This window comes from Solanum verrucosum, unplaced genomic scaffold, assembly GCF_900185275.1.
Source record: "Solanum verrucosum unplaced genomic scaffold, falcon-dt-bn FXZP01000037.1, whole genome shotgun sequence".
Classification (NCBI taxonomy): domain Eukaryota; kingdom Viridiplantae; phylum Streptophyta; class Magnoliopsida; order Solanales; family Solanaceae; genus Solanum; species Solanum verrucosum.
The window spans coordinates 344627-372346 of record NW_026020240.1 but is presented as its reverse complement, the minus strand read 5'-3'; the positions used below and the strand labels follow the sequence as shown (position 1 = coordinate 372346).

The window sequence follows — 27720 nt, the reverse complement described above, 5'->3', positions numbered from 1 at the left end:
TTTAGCAAAAATAATCTCTAATTATCCACCCCCCCCCCCCCCCCGCCCCCTCTTCTATCATCTTTCTTTGCAAGTAGATCCACCATCATATTTTGCTCCATATGTCAAATTCTTCATCATATGGTATATCAATTGGATAAACAAATATGAATAAAGAAAATATCATATACCAATTAAAAAATAATTATATTAAAAGAAAGAAGAAATTTAAACTGTTTGTAATACATCTATGTATTATTTTTCAATAGTACTAACAAATATCATCTCTTGAAATCTAACAAATATTATAATCAAATTACATTATATTTGTAACACCCTGACTTTTCGAAACGTCTAAAATTACTCGTATCTCCATGGAAATACAAGGAGGGTGGGTAATAAATTAAGAATGATGTGGTATGTCCTATTTTAAGTGTTCAAGTGTTGCATCTCAAGTTTTGAAGTTAGGTAAGTGGCAAAATAAAAGTTGGCGGAAGTTATCGTAAGTTCCTTCTTAAAGATTTCTCTGAAATTTGGGTCAAATGTCTTGGAGGTTTTCTCCCAATATATAAAGATTTATGGGGCCCAGAAACTATTGAATCGAAGGTCTACGAGTCTAGTTTCCAACGCATCAAACCGTTTGTTCATATGACTTCAGAATAGAGAGATATTTGCGTTTTTGTAGGACTGCGCAAACAGACACGTGAGGTGAGGCCCTAGGTCGGTGGAAAGTTACATATATCTTCTTCTTCGAACTTTTTCTTCATTTTTAAGCTAATAACTAGAGAAATTAGAGAAACCCATTTCTAGGATCAAGTGAAGTATAGATTTTCTCGACTTAAGTCCTTGACGAAAGTTGTTCTACGTGTTGGGCTCATCATCGTGGTATAATTTGTTTTATCGATTTCGTAGCATATCACACTTTAGTGTAGGGACAGCAAGGGTTTGAATATATTTGAAGGTTTTGAAGCGTATTACGAACCTAAGATTGAGGTAAGACCCTTCTTTCATCGACTCTAGCTTTTATAAGCAGCAAATAGCAATTTGCGACGGAAATACATATCTTTTATCGTATTGTCATGGTATCTTTTATTTTGTGTGTTGATTATGGTCCTACCTTGTTGTAGTATCGAGGGAGTTATGAGTAAAAGTTATTACGCCACGTGAATTTAGCGAAAAAGGTATGTTAAGGCTATTCCCTACTTACGACATGTTCCTTAATATACTTGATATAATTGTAGCCGTTATTGTTGATTATTGGCTGCTCGAGCTGATCTAATCCTCCCTTGTCGGGATTTTTATTCAGTTAGTAGCGTCCCTATGTTGGACACGACTTAGAGTCTATTTGTACAGGTTGCTTATAATTAGATTGCTCGCTTTTAATGATTTGATTGTTATTGTTGCCCTTGGGACTATTGTGGTTAGCTGCAGGAATGTGATTTATGCCTAGAAGGGCTATGTTCTGCCTATGGGGCTATATGGATAACTAAAAGGGCTATATGTTGCCTACGGGGCTATATTGATGCCTAGAAGGGCTATGAGTTGCCTACAGGGCTATATTGACGCCTAAGAAGGCTATGGGCTTCCTACATGGCTATGTTGTTGCCTAAGAGGGCTATGAGTTGTCTATAAGCTATGTTGATACCTAAGAGAACTATGTGCTGCTATGGGGCTATATTAATGCCTAAGAGGGCTATGTGATTGCCTACAGGGCTAGGGGGACTATCGATAGGGATATATAGAGTGATTGGCACCTTCCAGGCTTATAGGGGCCTGCGTAAGTGGTATTGTGTGCTGCTTGTACCTGCCGAGCTTATGGGGGCTCTCTTAGGTTGTTGTTTTATTATTTTTGATAAGTTTAGATTTAGGAGCAGGTCAGTACACTTATCTTATCCTTGATTTATTTATCGAATTATTCCAGTAGATTAGGATACTCGATCATAGCCTATTGCCTTTCATACTCTGTACATTATTTTGTACTGACACCCCATTGCCTGGGGGCACTGCATTCATGCATGCAGGTCCTGACAGACGACTGAGTAGACCTCCTCAGCAACAAAATTGACTTCTATCCGGTTGGCTAGCCCCTTTCCTCCGGAGCTACCAGGGTTTGGAGGTTTGTTAGATTTTGTTGTACATATTTTTATGGGTAGGCTGGGGCCCTGTCCCACCAATCGTTAATACTCTTAGAGGCTTGCAGACTAGTGTGTGGAGTTTATAACTACGTTATGGCCATGCTGGCCTAGTTTGTTGGTTTGCTGAAGCTTGTTAGTTGTGTGATGCATTGTCTTGTTATATACATGCTTTCAGTTTTGGTATATAGATCATGGTGGCCTTGACGGCCCAATCAGGACTTCTGTGCTAGTTGACAATTTCTTTATATGAATTCTTGGGAGTAGCTGTTTCTTTTGTAGATCTGTTGACAGGGGCCTTACAGGCCGAGGACTTAGTTTTAAGCCAAGATATACTTGTTTGTTTTCTTAACTGCATGTGACTGCCATGCGCTAGTAGCAAATGGTTCAGCAGGGTCGACTCGGGCCTGAGTTTTGGCATTAGGAGCTAGTTGCGCCCCTTGAGTTTGGGGTGTGACAATATTCCACAAACTAACTATTAGAAAGAACAATTGTATACTGACAACACATTATTCATTATTAGTAAATGTATTTTTTTTTTATCATATTTGCTTAGTGAATGATAATACATACATAAATAAAATATTAAGAAAGCATGTCCAAGTAAAAAAAATAAATGAATATATCTTACCTTCTTTTGCTTCTTTTTTGTTACATGCTAGTTAATTCACAAAAAATATGATGAAGAAGGAAAATGATAATGTTGAATGTGAATCTTCATGAAACTAAATATGAATTTATATAGGCAAAATAGAGGAAATGAAAAATAAAGACTTAGAGAATGAAATGAAATATCTCTTACCTTCATGTACTTCTTTTTTGTTACTTGTTAGTTCATTCACAAACCAATATGAATTTATAGACAAAATAAAGGAATACTATAAGACATTATAAACTTACAAATTTAAGTTTGGAGGTTATGGACATAAAAATTATGGGAGTTATGAATATTATTAAAAGTATAAAGAGGTGTAAGTCATGAGTAATAAATCCTCGTGAATAAATGAAATAATAAAGAGAAAAATACTTAAAATATAACGTAATATTTTCATTTTATGGTTACAAGTGAGACAAACAAATAAAAAAAGAATGTGAAGAGTTTTTATTGTAAATGTTCCCCCTTTAATAAAATATTTATTTGTAAGAAATTAAGTAATTTACTTTTACGATACAATAATTAATTTAATAAGAAAAAAAGCCAAAAAAAGGAGAAAAAAGATAAATGCAAATGGAGGCCATAGAGAGGTGTTACATCACCTTGTCTATGTTTCTCCTTAATTATATATATAGATAGATATAAATTCTATAATTTTTGAAGGTTACTACGGTGCCAATTCTTTGCTGATATTTTCTTTTTCCTTTTGATTTTTTCATTCTGCCATTACTCATTTTATTTATTTTTTAATATTGATTTTGAATAGCATCTTGATTTTTCATGGGTTACATAGTGTTTAAAACAAGGTTCAATGGACAATTGACGTGATAACAAACAAGGGAAAGAAAGAACACAAACACGGAGAAGAAAGAACGTAACGAATAAAGCGGATGAGAAATATTATTCTTACAAAATTATTTATTCGAGATGTGATTTTAAATATGCAAAATCCATTCACAATTTCAACATCCCTAAAATGACTTTCTTATCTTTTAAGTAGGTGTTTGGACATTATTCAAAAAATAAATAATATTTGATTTTTAGGAAGATTGAGATGTGTTTTGTTATACTTATTGCAAAGAATATTTGGAATAATATTCATGATTTAATGCTTTGATTTACAACTTCAAAAATGACAAGTATGATGGAAACACAATTTTAAATTTGAAATACAACTTCCAGTTGGATAACTGTATTTGGAATTTTCATCATCATATATATTGAGTTTCAAATAAAATAAAAAAATATTCCAAACAATAAAAAATTTGGAGAGAACTTTTTACAAAACCTATTCACTTAACTATGATTCTGATACTTGTTAATGCAATATAATCGTGACCTTTAAAAATTAAATAAGACACATGTTTTTCATCTAAATATGTAGTTAACAAAATAGAGACAAAGTGTAATGAAGGGGAGCCAAATCTATGAAAGTCATCACAAACTCAATTATTTGACATGACCCATTCAAAAAAAAGAACCTAATTTGTCAATGACAACCATGTTTAGAAAGCAAAAAAAATGCAAGTAGCTTGTGGCAGGTTTCTGTTTTTGTGGAAATAGAATACAAGTTGTTACCTTCTCAAAAAATAAATAAAAATGCAAGTAGCTCCATGTTTGAAATAGCCAACTTTGTAGTTTGTCAACAAAGTGTTCCATTTTTTTTAATAGAAAATTAAAGAAGAAACCAAAAGAAAAGACACAGGATATTTCTATGCAAGTAGATTTTTGTTCAATCAACTAGCTAGAGACCAAAAGGTATGTTTACACGGATTCTCTTGATTCTACTTCATATCTTTGTACTCAAACAAATTGCTAAAGTTTTCATGATCTGTTTCATGCTCACAAGAACATTGTTAATTAGTGTTGAGACTGCCACTAAATGAAAGATACTGTGTTTTTCATGTTGTTAAAATTCCTTTAAATTTTTTCAACAATTCCTATCCAGATTTCAATAGATTTATATTTAACAACAAAAGGAAGACGCGGAAAAGTGGAGGAAAGGAAAAAAACCTTGCAACCCATGATATCTGAAAGCTCTTCCATATTTGAAACTTGGGTAACATGATAGATAGTGCTCTTAAGCATGTTCATATGCAACCCTGAAATAAGGGGAAATCGAACACTCACTAATAAGGTGGGGATTCAGATTATCAACCAACTGAGCTACTAAGATTCCCCTTGCATCTGTGATTTGTCGTCCCCTAACAAAAGCATTTTGTATTCCTGACACCAATTTCCCAATCACTGTTTTGGGTCTTTCTGTCAATAGATTTGATGCAATTTCGTAGACACTACTAATAAGGCTAATTGGTATGTAATCCTTGAGTTCAATTGCCCCTTTCCTCTTAGAAATCAAGGAAATAAATAAATGATTGATAGATTTTACCATGAAATGCTTCAAGCATGTTGAGAAAATGTCATAGTAAAGTCGTCCGGTCCTGGTGCCTTATCTGGGACACAATGTTTAATGACTAAGAAGATTTCATCCTCTTCAAGCTCCCTTTCCAACCAAATTCTTTCTGCTTCAGAGATTCTAGTTCTATCTATATAATAAGTGGTAAATATATAAAATTATTATTTGCAACATGAGAAAAAGTTTCATCTAGGGTTCAGAATAGTAATACAAACCTACTTACTGTCATACTTTCTAATTTCCAGTTGTAGAAAGATTGTTTATATACTCAAAACTTTCATTTGGCACCTACTTCAGGTGGGAGACTAGAGAGTCTAGAGACAATGCAGCCATGGATGACATTAGGTGCTTCATTGGTGGCAAAAGCTGTTGACTATACGGTGGCCCCTCTCGGCAATCAACTAAGATATCTTTATCAGTATAACAAAAATGCCGACAATCTGAGAAAGCAGGCTGAAAGGTTGCAAGAGAAGACACAAGATATCCAAGCATTGGTGAACTATGCCAAAAGAAATGACAGAGAAATCAAAAGCACAGTTAAAAATTGGTTACAAGAGGTAGATGCAATCACTGCTGAGATCAAATCATGGGATGATAAAACTCAAAACTTGAGCAAAATGTGCCTCCCTCATCTGGTCTCACGGTATAAGCAGAGCAAGATGGCAACTAAGAAAATCATGACCATCCAAGAACTTCTTGGTAGAACTCTCACGGAAGATGTATCCATACTGCAGGCCCCTCCTTTGAATATACCATTCATTTCTGACCAAGAAAAACCCGAAAAGGACCAAGTTATTGAGATGGTGGCAAGTAGTTCATCTGATGTATCCATACCGCAGGCCCTTCCTTTGAATATACCATTCATTTCTGACCAAGAAAAACCCGAAGAGGACTAAGTTATTGAGATGGTGGCAAGTAGTTCATCCGTTGTTGGTCAAAACGTCAGTAGAGAAAATGGTGCTCTGCTAAGTGCGGATGATGTTTCTATCAAGTGAAGACTAACCATGGATCCAATTATTGCTTACCAGCTAAGAAAAAATGTGGCAAACATTATTCAACAGCAAAGAGAAGCAGTGAATCAGATCATTGAGGAACTAAAGGATGACCACTATAAGGGGATAGGGATCTATGGCATGGGGGGCATCGGTAAGACCACTCTTGCCGTAGAAGTAGGGAAATTGGCTAGAGACTGTGGAATTGTTAAGGAAGTTATAATGGTGGTTGTTTCCCAAACGCCAAACATAAGAAAGATCCAGGGTCAAATTGCGGATATGTTAAATCACAGACTTGAGGAGGAAAGCACATTAGGAAGAGCAGGTAGACTTTATACGTGACTGTCCAATGAGAGCGTACTTCTCATACTGGACGATGTTTGGTCATACATTGACTTAGCAGAGATAGGGATCCCTCATGGTGATGAGCACAAGGCCTGTAGGATTATGCTTACCACGCGACAAAAAGATCTATGTACAGCTATAGGGACCAAAGGAATACCATTGAGACTTTTATCAGAAGAAGAATCGTCGCATTTATTGAGGAAATATGCTTGCACGAGCACTTCTGACCTTTGTCCGGAGTTGGATAGCACGGTCATGAATTTTGTCAAAGAATGTCAAGGCCTGCCATTGGCACTTGTGACTGTTGGAAGTGCATTACGAGGAAAAGAACAAGTGGAGTGGGAAGCAGCACTACAGCTCCTTAAGAAGTCCCAACCCTTTAGCCCCACTTATGCAAGCAAGACCATTTTCTCCTGCCTGGATTTGAGCTACAATTTTTTGGAAAATGAGGAAATCAGATTGTGCTTTCTGATGTGTTGTTTGTACCCAGAAGATCGTGAAATAAGTATTGAAGACTTGACTAGAGACTGGACAGGAAAAGGGTTGTTCTCAGATGTGGACACTATTGAAGAAGCTAGAGCCAGAGTGTGCTTAAGAGTTGGCCAACTTAAATCATCTTGCCTGTTGCTTGATGTTGGGAAGGAGGTTTCGTTAAAATGCATGATGTTGTTCGTGACTTTGCTATATATATAGCATCTGAAGAGAAGCATGGATTCATGGTAAGAGCTGGTCACAATCTGAACAAGTGCCCACCAAGGGAGTCATTCAGCCAAAAAAACAGCTATTTCCTTCATGAACAATAATATCCATGTGCTTCCAAGTGATGTACATTGCCCCAATCTTCAAATTTTACATCTTGGAGAAAATGAAAGTCTTGAACAGATACCAGTGGACTTTTTTATACAGATGAAAATGCTCCAGGTTTTGGATTTAAGTGAAAGGGTTGGTATCCATTCACTAAATCCTCTCTATCAGTTAGTCCCGAATGCCACAAGAAAAAATACATTTCCCCTCAGTTTTCCATCATCCGTTGAAGTTCTCACAAACCTGCGAACTTTACGTTTAGACCACTGCAAGTTAGCTGATGTATCTATTCTTGGAAAATTAAAGGGCCTGGAAATTTTAAGTTTATACGGGTCCTCTATCACACAACTTCCAAATGAATTTGGGGACTTGGTTAATTTGTGACTATTGGATTTGTCATTCTGTGTGTACCTTCAGAAAATCCCGGAGAACTTGCTATCGCGCCTTGTTCAATTAGAAGAACTTTATATGGGTTGGAGTTTTCGATTGTGGCAGCTAGCTGATGGATCTACTGAAGGGAGTGGCCAAGTAAGCTTGTCTGAGCTAATGTCGCTGCCCCAATTAAATATTTTGTGTGTGGAAGTCTCCACCCTTCTAGCTTTCCCTGAGAACTTTGATCTTCCTAGCATACACAAGTTTGAGATAACAGTAGGTTACCACTCAGCTATATGTTATCCAAACTCTAGGAGGTTCTATCTTAGAGAAATAAAGACTGGTATACCAAATGGGATGAAGCATATGCTTCAATTCTCAAAGGAATTGACAATGTTCTGTGCATCCAAGGTAATACTAAAAAGTATCTTTGATGTCGAAGGGGGCTTAAATCACTTGAAAACTCTTGAAATAACTGCCAATGATGAAATTACCTATTTCATTGATGAGGTTCTTCATAGCGATGCACCTTTAGTTTTAGGATCTTTGAAGAAATTACATCTTCGGACGTTCAAGAAGCTATTTTCACTTTCTGTCCTCCCAATCAAACCAGGTTCCTTCCAGAATTTGCGGATTCTAAGGGTTGAAAATTGTGATAATTTATTTTTTCTAATTCAAACTTCCTTGCTCCAGAGGCTATCAAGTATTGAAGAAGTTCATGTGTATTCATGTAACAAGTTACTCGATATATTTCAACTTAACGAGGCAGCTTTTGATGAAGAACAGAAGCTCCTCTCAACGCTCAAAAAGATCTGGTTAGCTAGATTGCCTACACTGTTCGAAATCTGGAGAGTAGCTAAGCAGTTACTCCTGAATGCAACCCTTCAAAATAAACAATGCTTCAGTAACCTAACTGATGTATTGATTAGGTATTGTGATAACTTGGAATATGTATTCCCATAATCCCATCTGTAGCTGCTCAAAATCTATGTCAACTGAATAATCTCCAAATTGTGGAGTGTCACAGATTGACAAGAATCATAGGAGAAGAACCAGAAGGTGTCTCAGCAAATGTTCAAAATGGACATGTTTTATTTCCCAACCTCAGAGCTGTTCATATAGGAAGCTGCAGAAACCTGAGAAATCTATTTTCGGCTCGAAGTCTTGGCAAACTAGAAGAGTTAAAGGTAAATGACATGCCAAATCTGGTAGAACTCATAAACAATGAAGAAAGTGAAAGGGAAAGGGAAAGGGAAGAGGAAAACGATAAAATAATCGTGCTGTCAGAGTTGAAAGTCCTGAGAATTACAAAATCTGGAAGCGTGGAACGGCTTTGTACAGAGGCTTTCTGTATGGATCTACCATCGTTAGAAGAATTTGTTCTTGTGGAGTGTCCTAAAATGGCTGACACTGTTAAACGTGGACTGGGTAGCGCATCAAATCTTCTTAAAGCAGAGATTGAGGAGCAATCATTCTTTAGCACAATGGCACGAGAGGTTTTCAGTAGTAAGGTTCGGTAGTTGGTACAGGTACACATACAAACATGGAAGTCATTGGCACTTATTGATCAAGGGGTGTACATTTGTGGAAGGTTATTCATTTGTTTTTATCTTTTCACATAGTGCCATAAGTTTCTACAATTGACATCAAACACAGCACAGTCGCATGGATAATAAAGATTGGTTTCCTATATTAACCTTTGCATATAATGTTGAATGCCTCCCTATCCTATCCATGTGTTGGTTTGCTATAAGTGAAAGTAAGTAAGTAATTAGTTCCATTGTTTTAATTCTATATCTCTAACTTATGTCTCTAATTTGTTAATTGTTTTGTAGCTTCCAAAGAAGAACTGTGTGATGATAATCTTTAACCCTAGCCAATTATACTTTCTAAACAATCTAGCACATGAAAACTGTTTGCAGAATAGGAAAATGAATTATCAAATTGGATACAATCCCAAAACTCACATACAAATTAGAAAACCTGATTGCGCGACGTCATACGGCGGTGCTCTTCAAGTTCTTTCTCTTTCTCTGATCTGCTAGTCTCTCCACTTCAGCTTCACTGCTATGCTAATCTAATTACATCTCTCCTCCTCTTCAATTTCACTCTTCTTCTTCTTCTTCTTCTTCTTCTTCTTCTTCTTCTTCTTCTTCTTCTTCTTTTTTCCCTTTGTTATCATTTCAGAACCTAAGGGGAGTAGCAGTTGGACCTCATGGTTGGTGCAAACATAAAGTTTAAAAACAGCATCATAAACTAAAGTTTTATTACATTAATTTTATATTTAGTAAAAATATCACACAAATTAATATTGGATGACATATTTTAACTAACTTGTTTCAAATCCTAAATTTATATATATATTTAGCTATACAAGGTAAATTTTCTAACAAAAGAGTTGGGTGAATGGAATAGAAAAATAAAAATAGTTAAGGTCTTAAGGGTACATTTGGCTGTTTCCCTATAACTACGCATATTATTTTCAAGAAAATGAATTACCGTAGACGAAAAGACTTTTCACATTTAATTGATTCCCGTTCTTTGCTTAACAAACCAGCAAAACATACCTTCTTCAAATCCATTTCAACTCATCCCTTCCTTCAATATTTTCCATTAAAAAAATACAGATATATACGATGAAAATAATTTTAAAAAAAACTTATATAAATGTTAAATTGAATATATAATTTTAAAAGTTCGGTGTTAAGGGGTTTTGTTTGGTTGCTAATTAGAGTTATGTACATATTGATAATGTAAAAATTAATTGGTTATTATACTTTCTATTATATATAAACAAAAAAAATACATAAATTTCTTCGTGACTTATAAATGTATTTGCAAGACGAAAAGAAAATATGAATCAAAGATTGTATTAGCAATGCTGTTTTTTATGTGGAAAAAGAGAAGAAAAACAATGTACAACTTATGGTAGATTTTTCCTCATATTTGTAACCTAAAAATGTACAAAGTAATTTTGTTAGTTTTAATACATGAATAACTCCTCACTAACCAACAAGCAAATAGTCCCTAAGTTAACTTGAAATCTCCAATTTGTGTCTGCCTAACTATAGACTCATTTTGACATGCAATATGAAATCATGATTTGAAATTGAAGTATTGTTTGAACATGCAAGTTGAATTTATTGAGTTGTATTTTTTCTTATAAACACGGAAATGCACAAGTTATGTAACTATCAAAATTTCTCAATTTTTATACAATCTTACCAAATGAGCAAATCATAATTCATAAACAATATATCAAAATATATCGTAATGTTTCACATCAATAGTCACATATCTTTATGTTCTTTTATAAATAAATATTTGTGATTACAAACTTCGAAATTATACACATAATTTTATAAAGATCCACTTGTTAGTAATAGTAGTAACTAGTTATTATTTAATATAATTATTTCACATGGTATAAATAATTTCTTCACGCAGAACATGAGTTATATTTTGCAATGCGGAATTGTTGTAGGTCTGTTGGTTGACTACCCGAACTCCCACCTTGTTGGTGAGGGTTCGATTCCCACATTGTAATCTCTTACTGATTTCCCCTTCCCTACTCCCAATTTTTTTTTTTTTGCAGAATTTAAAATGATTGTTTTCAAATTTCAAATCATGTTTTTTTTGAAGTATTTGAGATCTCAAATCACATGTCCAAACCTAATTTAAAATCATATTTTAAAATCATGACTTCATAATGCATATCGAGAACAACCTCCGTCTTACACTAGGAGATATCTTGCCACTCTTCCCACAAGGGCCACAACATTTTCATGTTCACCTGCCATCCAACTAATTCTTCCTCTTTGCCGTCACGCACATTACTATACAGTAAAGTGTATTCAAAATTGAATCAATGTGTGTGGAATAAATAGTTTAAGAATATACTTAAATTATATACTCTTAACGTCTCAACTTATGTGGTACACTTTCTTTTTTTAGTCCATTCCAAAAGAATATCACATACAAGTCTATAATTAGAAACACTTTAACCATAAAATTCTTCTTTTACTTTTAATGAAATTGTTTATAGGGAAAAGACTCAAAATATGCTATCAACCTTTCAATCATTGATGCCATTTTCATTTGAGAAAAAACTCATTTATGTCAACTGAAATGATATAGATCAGCCAAACTTTTAATAAATGACATAGATGAGTTTTTTCTCAAAGTTCGATTGCACATTTGAGTCTTCCCTTTAAAAAACGGAGTCGTATCATAATTGACCACGTGTAAATAATGGTTTTGCAAAATCGGACTTGTTTTCAATTAACAAATAATGACATGGATGAGCCTTTTCTCAAACAAAAATGACATAAATGAGTCAAACTTTTAATGAATGACACAAATGAGTTTTTTCTTAAAGTTCGATAGTATATTTGAGCATTTTCCCTTATTTATATATAGCTACAACAAATATCTAAGTTATTTTAGATCACAAATTTTAACGATCAGTAATATATGGAGTGAAACGAAAGAATCGGAATATGTGCAAAACCCCAAAGGTAAACATACATCTAATCTTGCCTTGGCGTATAGGCAAGGCACCATTTCCTATTTTTAAACGCCTCTATAAGCAATATCCAACTTGCTCTTTTCTAATTCCCAATTTCCTCTCTTGTGAGGTTGGAAATCAGTTGAAATTTCATCATTATTATTAGTATTTCAATTTATTGGCAGGTAAACATAGTCGCGCAATTAATCTTGTTTGGTTGGTGTTCAATATTGCGCGACTAAAATTACCTGTCATGGCTTTAAAAAAGATCACTACGCGAGTCAAAACATTTGTCACGACACCTTTCAAGAAACGTTCAAAACACTATAAATTACCTCCTCCTCAGCCAGAGCCACCAACTCCTCAAATTAGTCCACCAAAATCCCCTGAAATGTCTACACAACAACAACAAATTAGGCCATTGTTACAACCTTTTCTGTTTCCAAAAGCAAAATCTACTGTCCTTCCTGATCCGTCTCAATTTTTCGCTCATAATCTCTTGTCAACTCCTTTGCCTACAAATTCTTTCTTTCAAAACTTTGTCTTGAAAAATGGTGATCAGCCTGAATACATTCATCCATATCTTATAAAATCGTCGAATTCATCTCTTAGTATTTGTTACCCACCTCAGTTCCGTAATCCTTCATTCGTTTACCAGATATTCAATGCTGATCTCACTATTTCTATGTTGAATAATCCTAATCCAAATGTACCTCATGTTATTTCATCATTTAGTGATCTTAGTGTTACGTTGGACCTTCCATCGAGTAATCTTAGGTTCTTTCTTGTAAGGGGATGTCCCTTTGTTACTTGTAATGTCATTGTTGATGTTGCACTTAAGATTTCTACGATTCATGCTATTCTTGAATGCTCTTGGAATGCTACTCTCACCAAATATACTATTAAGCTTAATAATGGACAAACATGGATTTTGTACGCGTCTTCACCGATCAATTTGAGCAATGATATGAATAATATCACTTCTAGTGAGTTTTCAGGTACAATAAGGATTGTTCTCTTGCCAAATTCTGACTATGAAGCAGTTCTTGATCGGTTTAGTTCTTGTTATCCTAAATCTGGTAATGCTGTTTTCAATCAGCCATTTTGTGTCGAGTACAAGTGGGAAAAGGCTGGATGGGGGGACTTGTTGATGCTTGCTCATCCCCTGCATCTTCAACTGCTCTCGGATCGTTCAGGTGTTACCTTGGAGGATTTTAAGTACAATAGTATTGATGGTGAACTTGTTGGCGTTGTTGGAGACTCGTGGCTATTGAAGAGTGATCCGATTTCTGTAACATGGCATTCGATTAAAGGTGTAAAGGAGGAGTCTTGTTCTGAAATAATTGATGCTTTGACTAAGGATGTCGCGGACTTGAACTCAACGTTAATCTCAACATTGTCATCATCATCTTACTTTTATGGGAAGTTGATTGCAAGAGCTGCAAGGCTAGCATTGATAGCCGAAGAGGTTTGTTACGTTGATGTTATCCCAGCAATCCGCAAATTCTTGAAGGATACAATTGAACCTTGGTTAGATGGAACTTTCGAAGCAAATGGTTTCTTTTATGATACAAAATGGGGTGGAATTGTAACTAAACAAGGTTCAATGGATTCCGGTGCTGATTTTGGATTCGGAGTATATAATGATCACCATTACCACATTGGTTATTTCCTTTATGCTATTGCAGTGCTTGTCAAGATAGATCCAATGTGGGGAAGAAAGTATAGGCCACAAACTTATTCTCTTATGGCGGATTTCATGAACTTAAGCAGGCGAGAAACTTCACACTATACGCGGTTGAGGTGCTTTGATTTGTGGAAATTGCATTCTTGGGCAGGGGGTTTAACCGAGTTTGCAGATGGAAGGAACCAGGAGAGCACAAGTGAAGCGGTGAGCGCGTACTATTCATCAGCTTTAATGGGATTGGCATATGGTGACACTCATCTTGTTGCCATTGGATCAACTCTTTCAGCTATGGAGATTCATTCAGCACAAACTTGGTGGCATATTAAAGAGGAAAGCAACTTGTATGTGGAGGAATACACGAAAAATAACCGTGTGGTTGGAGTTTTATGGTCTAATAAAAGGGACAGTGGCCTTTGGTTTGCTCCACCTGATTGGAAAGAATGCAGACTTGGTATTCAGGTTTTACCTTTATTGCCTATTACTGAAGTTGTATTTTCTGATGCTCGGTTCGTGAGAGAGTTGGTTCAATGGACAACTCCAGCTCTTGCAAGACGAGGCGTTGGAGAAGGGTGGAAGGGGTTTGTGTATGCTTTAGAAGGGATGTATGATAAAACAAGTGCTTTGGAGAAAACAAGAAGATTAACTAGTTATGACGATGGAAACTCGCGTACAAATCTTCTGTGGTGGATTCATACTAGAGGTGATGAAGCAGAGGAATGTGACAGAGGAAACAATTTCTGCTGGTTTCGACATTACTCTCTTTGAATTTATGGCTTATAATGTAGTAAACCTTAATGTATAATGTATGTATGTACTTGTTTAATATGGATTGTAATACTTACACAAATTGTTTCTAAATAAATGATCAAGCTTGGAATTTATCTACAATGTGGCTTTAAGAATGAAACTAGTCCTCTATATGAATGGCACCACTGTTTACCTTATAAAGGTTGGTACAATTGAATTAATAATAAGGTTTAAAGGATAAGAAACAAAGTCTTGATGCTAGGCATATAAAATGATTAATAGCTAAAAAGCAAGCAAAATAATGAATTGAATATGATAAGTAGATAAAGGATTAATATAGCATGTGTTGATCCGATGAGCTTATGAGACGAGTATTGAAATTGCTAGGAAAAAAATGGTAGTTCAGTAGAGTAATGATTTGATTTATGTGTCTCTACAAGGTGGTGATCTCCCATAGCTTATATAGGGATCACTTTCCATAACTCGTGATAAATAGCCTAATTAATGACATTTATGAATAAAGGGTAACATTCGTCTCGGCTGCTAGGATGGTTTTCATAACGGCTAGTTGTTATGAATAAGTCCAAGTCCAGCGTCAATACCTATAGGGATGTCACACAGGCAACTGTTGGGCCAAGAAATAGAAGCAAAAGACCTTCAGAAAGGTTGATTTGGGATCCAGGCCCAATTATCAACTAGTTTTTAGGAACCCTCGGTTAGAAAGAATAGTTAATGTGTATTATGATCATGCTTAGGCAAAGTCTGTATCTCTCATTCTGCTTTCTCTACGTCTAGTTTCTCGTCTCCTTCTTCATTCGATCCTAGTTCTTACTTTCAACATTTCTGTATTTCCTTTTGGGCTTATGCCTTTTGAGTTGTTGCATTTACTTTGTGAAATTGTAATTGAACTTTAACCTTATTAATATAGTTGAGAAACTAGTTGGAGTCATCATTGGATTTGGATTTGAGTTCATTGCACTAGTGTTTGCCGTTATTTATATATTTTTGAAATATTTATTTTTTGTTTGTCTCATGAGCTGGCCCAGCTCAGCCTCGCTCAAGCCTCACAGGTAGGGGGTTCATGGTTCGGTATTGGTTTTTGGTTAAAACCAAAACTAAACCAATTTAGTCTATTTTTAATTTTTTAAAACCAAACCAAACCAAATGAAAAAAATAACCGTCGGTTCGGTTGTTGTCGATTTGGTTTGGATTTTTTGTATTTTTGGGTTTGAAAGTAATAAATTAAATTTGTTGAGAATATACACATCTCGATAGATACTGACACCTAATACATGAAGAATCCACAAGAAAGTTATTATGTATTCAATTAAGCAATACTAGAGTTATTATTATACGAATACAGTGATTCAATTAAGAGAAAATATGACAATCTAATGTGACGTAGGGCAGGTAAAGATTAAAGTAATAGATTTTGATGGACTTGGTCTTAGGGTTTTAATAGTCGGGCTAAAATTTAAGTGTTGGGCTTGAGAAAATGGTAAGTTAAGGCTTAAGTTAATTACAATTTAACAAAATATTTATATTTTATTTATGAATAATATATAAATAATTATAAATTTATATATATAATTTTTCGGTTCGATTTGGTTGATTTTGTAGGTTATTTTTAGTAAAACAAAACCAAATAGTATCGGTTTTAAGAAATTAAAACCAACCTAACCAAACCACACCAACTATCGGTTTGATTCGGATTATGGTTCGATTTGATTTTTTAACCATAACCATGAATAACCCTACTCACAGGCCTATGGGCTTACTTAAGGTGAACTAAAAAAATCTCATTCTAAAATGGACTCTAGTAGTTTTAGTCCAATTCTATCAAATCGTGAACTAGGCTGATCTAGCTTAGCGGGTCAAGCTCATATTGACGGGCTCTAATATATATATTTAGAGGAACTTACATGTAACACCTCGGTATTTGAAAGAGCTAAAAATAGAAAGAACTAAATTGGAAATAGCAAAATCTGAAATTTTGCAAGTTAAACTTAAGATGTGAGTTTTGGGTCAACTTCAAACGGCCATAACTTTCCATACAGGATGAGTTAGGTGGCCCGTACAGGAGTAGCTATAATTGTATAATTACTATTCATTACGGGTGTACATGACCGGGTTGGTTCGGGTTTTTCAAATGTCAAACCAAACCATTTGTGTAAGAATTTTAAATTTATAAACCAAACCAAACTAATAAAATTCAGATTTTTTTGGGTTTTTCAACCTCGAGTTGGTTCTGGTTTTTCAAATACCAAACCAAACCATTGTGTCAAATTTTTAAATTTATAAATCAAACCAAACTAATAAACCTCGAATTTTTTCAGATTTTGGGATTTTTTCGGTAAAGTTTGTACACAAACATATAATTAACTTGTGCTCCAAATATTTCTTTAGTCCAACCAAAATACAATTATCTAAGGTGTTTCTTAAGAAAATAATACAAAATATGAGACGAGTACTGATGACACTAAAATATTCAATAAAAAATAATAATGAAATCATCATATAAAATAAATATTGCAAAGTCATAATGAAAATGATCATAATTTAAAAGTACAAAATCATGCTAAAATAAGTTTAATAAGTATTAGTTATATTATTAAATATTTAAGAAAAATTAAAATTAGATTATGTATTTTAATTGTCTAAACCAATGTAAAACTAAAGAACAAATATTCAATATTATTGTCATTCTTAGTGTTGAATTAATTTTCTTTTTGCATTAGTATTAATTTTATTTTGATTTAAGTTTTATTATAATTATCAACATCTTTGAACTATAATCTTTATTATTGGACCATTCTGAATTCTAAGTTTTAAACTTGAAATAATATATTAAAAGATAAAAACTATGAAATAGTATAAGACATATTTTAAAATTATATCAAAGTAAATATTTTTATGTATAAATAAAATTTTAAAATTACATATATAATGTCGGGTTGGTTTGGTCTCGGATTGATTTTTTTTTTAGTTAAAACCAAACCAACCCAAATATAGTTGGTTTTTTTTCCAATACCAAACCAAGTCAAACCAAACCACAAGTCGGGTTTTTTTTCCGGTTTGACTCGATTTGTGGTTTGGTTCGATTTGCGGTTCGATTTTGTACACCCCTACTATTCATAGACATAGTTTGAGAGAGGAGAGATTCTAAATATATATATTAGACCGTATTCGATATATTAAGGCTATTAGAGGGAGAAGAGAATCGATCAAGATTGGGAGAGAGAGGACAAATGTGAGCGAGTTTTAGAATAGAAAGAAGAGATATGCTTAGATACATGTTGTATTTGACGACTACATGTGTCAATATGAAGGTTATAACTCAAATATATATGTATCAATACATATATTGTAACAACCTATTCCATTGTTACTGAAAATATATGTGGTAAAGGTACACGAGTCTCATTCGTCACTGGGTTAGGATCAATTCCTTGGTTGCGAGTGCATTAGTTATGAATTATGGTAGTACAATGCCCCTATCACAATGTTCAATTGAAAGTGCCTTTACGATTTAGTTTCGGGCTTAAGTTTAAACTAAGGTCAACTTCAAACAACCATATGTCTCAGACTATAATGAATTAGGTGACCCATAACCTTTCAAATTAAAGGTCTATTAGTCTTCTTTCCAACTCCACCACGTTTGCATAATTTAGAGTTCGTAATAAAAAGTTATGACCATTTTACCAAAGATTGTCCGTGCTGAAAAGATGAGACCTCTATAGCGGGACTGCTACAGCGGGATACGCGCAATTAAATGCAATTTTTAGACCTAAAATGTTATTTTACTCCTAAGCCTCATTCAAAGTCGGGCTAGAGCTACGAAATGGTGATTTTTTAAATTTTCCATTGATTTCCTCCTTCAAGGTAAGTCCTTTCATCGATCTTACACTCATTTGATTCTTTAATCCTTGAATAACATTAGATTGATCATGATGGGGGTAGAAAGTTAACCTAGGTAGAATTTTCTGATGTAAAGGAAATTTATAGGTTGAAAATCTCTTGAATTGGAGTTAGCATTGATAGATTGTCCTTGGGACTAGAAATTGATCTAACCCTTTCAAAATATAGAGTTTTTGAGTAGATTGGAGGGTAGATCTAGTGGGTCTGAAATCCAAAGTATTTGTTGGAAGAGTAGTTTATTAATTACTCTTATAGTTGTTATTATTAGATTATTTAGCCTTCATAAATGTGAATAAGAAGGAAGATCAGCAACCGCACAACTTACTTGTCGCAACAGCTTGACGTCTAGGTAGGTTAGGTTTTTTTAACTGAGTAGTCTAGACATGTTTCTAATTACATGATATTTTGAAGATTGACGGGAGATTTCATGCCTAGGCCTTAGGGCACAAAGTTTGAATGGTTAAAGGTTGTTGTTTATTGTTGTTAAGGTGGGGAAAGATAATGACTATGGGGCGGTTCTCTAGTTCTTGATTGTTAACTTTGAGTTTTTTTATTGGGCGATTTTGTGATAATTGTAAGGTTAAGTGTTATGAAATTGTTGGGTTATAGTCATTTCTGGTACTTGTGGTAATCAACGGGAACCCATGTGCACTCAAAATGTGGTTCAATGTTGGGACATTAATATATTGGTATGGTTGTGTTGTTCAATATGTGTATGTATGCATGTTTACTGCTCATTAGTATCACTTGTGTAATGTATGTTGGGGAAGACATATGAAAACACATGAAATGATATCGTGTTGATAATTTCATGCAATGAACATGTTTATGTGACTTGAGGTTTCAAGTATTATTGTTCATTATGTTTGTGATTATGCATGATTTTTTGTGATTGCTGGTTGGCTTGGGTACCATGCCTAGTACAAGATATCCCCATGGGTGGCTCGAATACCACGTCTGGTATATACTAACGGTTGGCTCGGATTCCATGCCTGATATGGGGATATACACATATGGTTGACTCGGTTACCACACCAGTACACTAACAATGATGGCTTGGATACCACACCTGATATAAATATTAACTCTGATTGGCTCGGAACCACACCGATACACTGAAAGCTTGGGCATGAGTCCCATGAGAGAATCGAATTTACATGTTGGTTCCATGAGTGAACTGATTTACTTCTTCATAATGTGACTGTGCATGTGGGTCCACGAGTGACTGAGATTTGTGCTTAAATAATGGAATGATTTTTGTGTAGACCAGGTTTGCATGTTAAACACTGTGAATGGTGTTTTAAGGATCCTTAGAAGGTCTGGGTTACTTGACAAGTGTGATGAGTCATGTATGTCTTGTTGTGCTGATGTTGATGTTGTTCATGATAATTGTCCATATCAACTCAGGGTGAAGAGTAAGAGTTCGAGCTTTGTTATACTTGTGCTTATAATTGTATGTTATCTATTTTCCTAAGTTGTGGTTACTAGGTTAGGCTGATGACCGAAGTCTGGTGCATAGTTTAAGTGTAGAGATTGACTATAGTTGTTTATTGTTTAGAACATATTTGGTAATGGGGATTTGAATCAAGATGGCCGAGTTGGTCTAAGGCACCAGTTTTGGATACTGATCTGAAAAGATTGAGGTGTTGTCATGAGAACTTGAGTGAGAGTAGTAGGTGGGTTAACATAGTTGGTAGCGGTCTTGTATTTGGGAAATCCCTATGTGATAGAAGGGTTAGGTTATGACATGATATGAGGGTGACATAAAAGGTAGGCTTGGGAATCCTTAGAGTGGCAAGGGGATTGAATGTTTAGATACTAGAGTTGACAGTGGAATGAGGTAGGAGATTGAGTCCAAAGTGTGCTAGTTTATGGAAATTATACCCGGAATGGTGAAAGCACGTGGATAGATATTTGGGGTGGTGTAACATTCATATTGCATGTTCCCTTTTTGAATGTATACTTTATATTATGTGGTAAGTTTGGATCGACTGATGATGCCCACCGGTACGTGTTGTTTGTATTGATACTACTCTTGCTATGTCACTTAGTATAGTCTGGTTGTAGGAATTCAGTAATGTTTCATAGCTGAATATGTTGTTGATCTCTGACAAATTCTTCTCCTCTTTCCTTTATGGTGGGAGCTGTGTCTTATTTATTTTATAGAATGTACTTTTAGAAACTCTTGTACCTATTTAGACAAGTTCCCGAAGAGTGCTAGTATATTTCCTTGTAAAATAACTTTGGAGGTTTAAATCAATTTATGGGGATTTCATAACCATTTAGGGTGCTAGCATATGATTTATTAGAACTTAATTAGAACTCACCCTACTCAACTCATTCTCCAAAAAATCATCAAGTTGAATGAAAAGAAGGAGAAAGAGTCGACCAACCCTCTCCAAGAACGCAACAAGGTTTCCTCCAGTTTCTGCCCCGAAATCAAAATATTTCTCAGTGGAATTCGTCACCAGGTATGTGGGATTTCACTAGTGGGTTCTTTCATCCACTAGGTCCCTAAAATTAAGTCAGATTCTTGATTCCCTTATCATGTTTAGATCTAGGGTTTCTAGAACTTTAGAATATTGTTTTGATTCATCTATTAGACTAATCCAAATCAGATTATCATGTTTTTGTGAAATTGTTGCTTAGTTCTTGCATGAAACTCAGAACCCTAGTTATGTAGATTTGTTTAGTTCATGAATTATATTTGCTAGGTCAGTTTATTCAGATATACATGCACCAGTTAAGAATGTTTCATTATTAGTATATTAATGTTGCATTTTCGGTTAGTATGTCAGTATTTTGAGCTATTCAGTATTACAAAAATTCAGTTATAATATGTTACTTACATAATTAATTGGGAGTAGGCTTAATACCGAGTTGGACTAGGGTTAGTTACCCTCATAGTCCCAGAACTACTTGCCCCCGTAGGTAAGTCCCCTATGTGGGTATTATACTTATTGATCACTCAAGTCATGCCTCTATACCCTTGGCATGGTATATTGGGTCCTCTCGATAGGCCGTACACATCAGACTCCACATTTAGCTCATGTGGTTTTATTTCGGTTATTAGTAGCTACCACAGACAATTCAGTATTCAGTTTCAGTATGTTATAAACTTGGTCACTACATTCATTTAGTTCATATTCATCATGTTTAGCATATTCTTCATGTTCATCTTATATCATTGATCAGTATGCTCTATTTCAGTTATGTATATATTGTTTAGCTTTATCCTATCCTACATACTTAGTACCTTTCAAGTACTGATGCATACTCTACGCTACATCTTCTCGTGATGTAGGTTTAGGTCCTCATCATTCAAATCACACATAGATTGGTTCCCGATCTCTAGTTCAGCAGTATCAGTGGTAAGTCCTCATTCTTCAAGGACGATTGACATGTTATATTTCTATTTCCAGTCTTTCAATTTCAGTTTTGCTAGAGTTAGCTGGGGGCATATCCCAGTAAATCTAGTCAGTGGAGGCTTATTTTAGACATAGTACTAGATTCAATTGTGGTTTGAGTATGATTCTCCAGTTGTTATTAAACTCATAGTATTTTATATATTCAGATCAGTATTGGGTATTCCCCATTTTTTACTATCACTGTTTAAGCTTCCGCATAGTATATTTATTCATTAATCTTTTAGTATGCTTATGATATGCCAGCTAGGGTTAACTTGGGGTCACTCGTGATCCTAGGTCCCGTGTTTACGCCCAGGGGGTAGCCTCGGGGTGTGACAAACTTGGTATCAGAGCATTAGGCTCAAGAGTCCTAGGATGTCTGAAAGCCGCATTAAGTAGAGTCCTTTTCAGAGGTGTGAAGTGCACCACATATAATGAGAGGGAAAATACAAAGTGTTTTAGGAAAACTTCACTTTCTTGCTATTCTTATCGTGCATGGGTATGATCTCCTTTCTAATCCATCATTATGCATTTCAGATCATGCCTCCTCGTAGAGCTTACCCAAGGAATTCTAATGCACACAATGCTAAAGCAGTCCCTCCAGTCCTAGACCATGAGGCTTCAAATGCAGAGTTTCAGAATGTTGTCCAACTTATGGCTTAGAGTATGACTAATCTAAACAATCAACAGGTCCAGTTCCTACTAATACTAATGTTGGGTCAACTGCAACTAGAGTTTGAGCTCTTGTTAGGATGAATCCGCCTGAGTTTCTAGGGTTGCAGATTGGTGAGGACCCACAGAACTTTATTGATGAGGTTAAGAAAATCTTTGGAGTGATGTAAGTGACCGGAAACGATAGGGTAGAGTTGGCATCCTACCAGCTTAAGGATGTGGCTCACATTTGGTTCACTCAGTGGAAAGAAAACAGGGGTGAGGATGTAACTCCTGTAACTTGGGAGTGTTTTATTGGAGCTTTTCTGGACAGGTTCTTCCCGAGGGAGTTAAGAGAGGCTAAGGCTCAAGCGTTTATGAATTTGAGGCAAGGTACTATGTCAGTCCAAGAGAATAGACTTAAGTTCACCCAAATCTCTAGGCATGCTCCACATATGGTTGCCGATCCAAGGGCACAAACGAGTCAGTTTCTATTTGGGGTATCCGACTTAGTGAAGACAGAGTGCAGGAATGCTATGTTGTTAGGGGATATGAATATCTCTAGGATCATGACTCATGCTCAACAGGTTAAGGGAGATAAGCTTAGGGAAATAGCTAAGGTCAACAAAAAGCTAGAACAGGGAACTATAAGTACTCTCAGCAGAAATCGAGTGGTGGAAATCACTCACTGTTTCGACAAGATCATAATAGTAGGGCACCAGGCTCTAAATCTCAGGGAAGTGTTTAAGGAAATAAGACCTACCAAACTTGTCCAAAGTGTGGTAAGAATCATCCGGGGGAGTGTCTTGCAAGGAAGGAAGGATGCTTTGGATATGGTAAGTCTAGTCATAGGGTGAAGGATTTCCGTTTTGCCAGGCAGGGGCAAGGAGGTAGCGACAGTAGGGCTCAGTCTACAGTCCCAACAGCACCAGTAGGTCGCCCAACTCAGCAGGGTGTGTCATCTGGTACAGGTGGCAGTCAGCGCCAAGGCAGGTTCTATGCTCTCCAGGCTTGCTAGGATCATGAAGAGTCTCTTGATGTGGTCACTGGTACGTGATGAGTCTTTCATTTAGGTGTTTATGCATCGTTAGATCCAGAGGCTACTCTTACCTGTCTAACTCTCCTTATAGTAGTAATCTTCGGTGTCAGTCTAGAAACTCTTTCAGAACCCTTCTCAGTCTCTACTTCAGTTGGTGACCTAGTTATAGGTAGACGGGTATACATAAATTGCCCTGTCACAGTCTCTCAAAAAGTCACCTTAGCAGAATCTTGTAGAGTTAGAAATGGTAGATTTCTATATCATTCTAGGCATGGATTGGTTACATTCTTGTTATGCCTCAGTTGATTGTAGAACTAGGATCGATTGGTTTCAGTTTCCAATGGGCCAGTCTTAGAATGAAAGGGTAGTAGCTCAGTGCCTATAGGTCGAATTATCTTTTACCTTAAGACCAGAAAGATGATCTCTATGGGTAGTGTAGTACTTATTGTGGAAAAATGGAAGGAATTAGCAAAGATGTTCATCGGCTTGCTCGCTTAGGAGTTTGCCTTATGAGCATATCAGATGGTGGTGTAACAGTTCAGAATGGGTCAGAATCTTTATTGGTAGCGGAGGTTAAGGAAAAACACGACAGTGATCCTATATTACTTCAACTAAAGGGTGTAGTTCATTAGTAGAGAGTTGAGATTTTCTCCCAAAGGGGAGATGGTGTGCTTTGATATTAAGGTCGTTTATGTGTTCCTAAGGTGGGTGAGTTGAGACAACGGATCCTTGTAGAAGCCCATAACTCCAGGTATGGTATTCATCCAGGTGCCACTAAGATGTACCGTGATCTATGTGAAGTCTTTTGGTGGAATGGCATGAAGAGGGATATAACAGATTTTGTGGCTAAGTACCCTAATTGTCAGCAAGTGAAGGTAGAATATCAGAAGCTAGGGGGTATGACTCAAGATATCAACATTCCTACATGGAAGTGGGAAATGATAAACATGGACTTCATTACATGCTTACCTCGTACTCGCAGACAACATGACTCCATTTGGGTGATAGTTGACAGAGTTACTAAGTCTGCTCACTTTTTAGCTGTCAAGACTACAGACTCGGCAGAGGACTACGCCAAGCTTTACATTAATGAGATAGTTAGGTTGCACGGGGTTCCTTTGTCTATCATCTCGGATAGAGGTCCTCAGTTTACCTGGAAGTCATTTCAGAAAGGTCTTGGTACTCAGGTTAATCTTAGCATAACATTTCATCCACAGACGGATGGTCAGGCAGAGCATACTATTCAGACCTTAGAGGACATGTTGAGAGCTTGTGTGATTGATTAAAATAACGTTATCAAAGACACTTCATCCAATTTTAAGCGTCAACGGTCGTTAATCAGTATAAAACCCAACTAAATGAGTTGGGGTCGAATCCCACAGGGAGTGGTACGTGTTTAAAAGTCAATTGGGAAGTATGAACATGATCAAATTAGTCATAGGAATTAAAATTATCGAATAAAGACATCATTCAAATCAGGGAGTGAAACGAATGTCAAATGGGGGGTAAATTATCAACTAAAAACAGTGGCAAATAATATGAAATAACAATAATGAGATGGGTTCTTGGGATGTGATTCGATTATAGGCTAATATAGACGAACATGTAATTGCAACTATTAGAAAATAGCTTGATATTAGTGAGTAAGCTAGGCTATAGAGGAGATAAACTTTCTCTAGAACAATTTACCCCGAATCAAGTTGATTTCTCTCGAACATCAACAAGCATGAAAAATAAGAATAGCCCACACCTTTGTCCATTCACTCTCTCGAGCTGAATGTGTGGGATTGGGTTTAGGATTCACTCTCTCGAGCTGAACACAAGTCAACCCAATACCCACAGACCATCAATCAATAAGTTTAGTTTTAAAACCTCTTTCTCGAGCAAGCCAAACACACAAGGGTAGAACTGCATTTGCAACTACAATTCTTAGATTAAACCACAATTAATGATTGAACTCACTTCTAAATAGCATTTAAACTAACAATTAACAATACCCATAAACTAAATCAACCCATAATCACATAATCACACCCCAAGAATTGGGGTTTTAGCTAGACATCATAAAAAGGTAAAATCAGTTACCAAATTGATTATCCATCAACTGGGTAAGTGTAGATTAGTCCTTACAATGCTCCGATTCGAAGAATCTCAAAGACCCGCTTCCAATTTCTCAAAAGTGAAAAACTTCAATTCTTCAAAGCTTAGAAAAAAATAAAGAAAACTTCTCACAAGTTTAAAACTCAATAATAGACTAAAAATATATGAGCTAAGATACTAAACTAAATGTTCAAAAATGTATTTATAGTCGTCAATAATGTGCTGCGAAGAGTTACTCGGCGAAGTAAGTCGAGCTCGCCGAACCACTCGGTTAGACACCCTTTGGTCATTTCCATTGCCCTTCTGCCTTGGCATTTAACATCCTCAAGGTTTGTAATTTTGGGCGATCCAATACTACATCGTGGAATCACTCAGCGATTCGCCGACTGCTCCTTTCTCTGGCCAACTTGGTTCTTTCCTTCAGGGCTTGGCACACTTGAACTTTAGGCGGTCAAGCAGCTATTCAGCGATTCACCAAGTGGACTTGGCGATCACCAGGCTTGCTTTTCTTCATATTTTCAGCTTGCTTTGTTCCTTTTTGCAAATCAATTTCCTTGCTTTGTTCCTCAATCCATATACCTGGAAATCAAGGGTTTTACATCAGTTATTGGCACAAAAGAAACATTTGAGGACACTAAATCTATATAAATAAAGCCTTAAACGAGTCCAAATCTCGGACTCATCAACACCCAACTTAAACTTTTGCTTGTCCTCAAGTAAAACTCAAGTTCAACAATTCAAAAAAGGATGTCTCAAACAGTGCTACAAAAGACTCAATCATGAATGCACACAACAAGACTCAACTTACTCATGCAAGGATCAATTGTGCACTTAAAGTTTCAAGTTGTGACTCACCATTATCAAAGATTCTCAAGTTCATAATACTTGACTCAAATGCAAGTTCAAGCTTAACAAAGGTACTCAAATGCCCTCACAACAAAGATGATTCCATATTCACATACAATTTTTCAACAATTTATAGTTTCGGAATCACATACAACTCTCACACTCACAAAGATGAACACATGCATGGCTTCACCCATAGGTTTGCCCTTATTTTCCAATCAACATTTGTTTTAGCTCACTCAAGATAAAAAAGGTCTTTTCGAGGCTTGTAACGGGGCTGAGTGTAAAGGTATGATCATTTAGGCTCAGTGGCTGCTATCCTTATGAAATGTGGTATGAACATCACTTTCTTCCATTTTCTTCAACATTTTCACTCATGCTCAAAATTCACCCCATTTCTTTTGCAACTTTCACAACTTTTTCATTCTTTTTTTTTTATTTCTTCTTTTCTTTCTTTGTTTTTCTTTTTTATGGAGGAGTTCCATCTTTTTCAAGTCCATGGATCAAAGGGAACTTCTTCACACTTCTTGATTTTCCTCCTCTTTTCATCACACCCCCAACTTAGGCTTTTGGCCTAAGTTGGCCATTTAAACACACCACACTTCATGAGGATTATGGGTGAATTGATAAAGAGGGGTTACAATTGCATCAAGTTTTTTCCAAGAAAAGGATAAGGCTCAAAGGGGTTCAACAAAGTTCACACTCACAAGGTTGGCCACAAAAGAGGTATATTGTCAAATTGTTTCACCCTTCAAAATTGTTGCCTAAGATCATTTCAAGAGCTTGCATCAATTAGTCAACCGGACCAACGGGGTAAATTCTAGGTGTCATCACACAAGGTTCACGGTAAGCTCATCACACAAGGCATTCGCTAGTGCGCAATGTTCATGACAAGAGGCTCATTCGATAATCAGCTAGTTACAACGAGATGCACAAAGTTCGCACATTGTCTATGATACTTCATTTGGCCTCATCGTAGCTGCACATTCATTTTGTTCGATTAAGAGCACTATTAAAGTCATTGGTATTGATCATAACCGATACTCAAACTTGCACAAGAACAACCACAATCACACACAAGATGTGGCAATTTTTTTTTCCAGAAAGGTCAAAAATCATTTGC

General features: G+C 35.8%; 4 protein-coding genes across 5 annotated transcripts in view; 3 read left to right on the top strand and 1 right to left on the bottom strand.

Annotated features, from left to right (window-relative positions):
- LOC125832840 (uncharacterized) overlaps nucleotides 1-27720 on the bottom strand; it is a 592533-nt gene that overhangs the window by 478072 nt on the left and 86741 nt on the right. The window lies entirely within an intron of this gene.
- Nucleotides 4444-6078, top strand: LOC125832821 (uncharacterized). Its single transcript, XM_049512012.1, has 2 exons — nucleotides 4444-4524; nucleotides 5480-6078. The coding sequence occupies exon 2, from the start codon at nucleotides 5506-5508 to the stop codon at nucleotides 6076-6078; it is 573 nt and encodes a 190-aa protein (XP_049367969.1). The 5' UTR covers nucleotides 4444-4524; nucleotides 5480-5505.
- Nucleotides 6187-9215, top strand: LOC125832820 (disease resistance protein At4g27190-like). The gene is made up of 4 exons (XM_049512011.1): nucleotides 6187-6499; nucleotides 6578-7164; nucleotides 7741-8624; nucleotides 8723-9215. The coding sequence occupies exons 1-4, from the start codon at nucleotides 6187-6189 to the stop codon at nucleotides 9213-9215; spliced, it is 2277 nt and encodes a 758-aa protein (XP_049367968.1).
- LOC125832831 (probable endo-1,3(4)-beta-glucanase ARB_01444) lies at nucleotides 12456-14721 on the top strand. The gene has a single exon (XM_049512021.1). It carries the CDS (start codon nucleotides 12456-12458, stop codon nucleotides 14652-14654), a length of 2199 nt encoding a protein of 732 aa, XP_049367978.1. The 3' UTR covers nucleotides 14655-14721.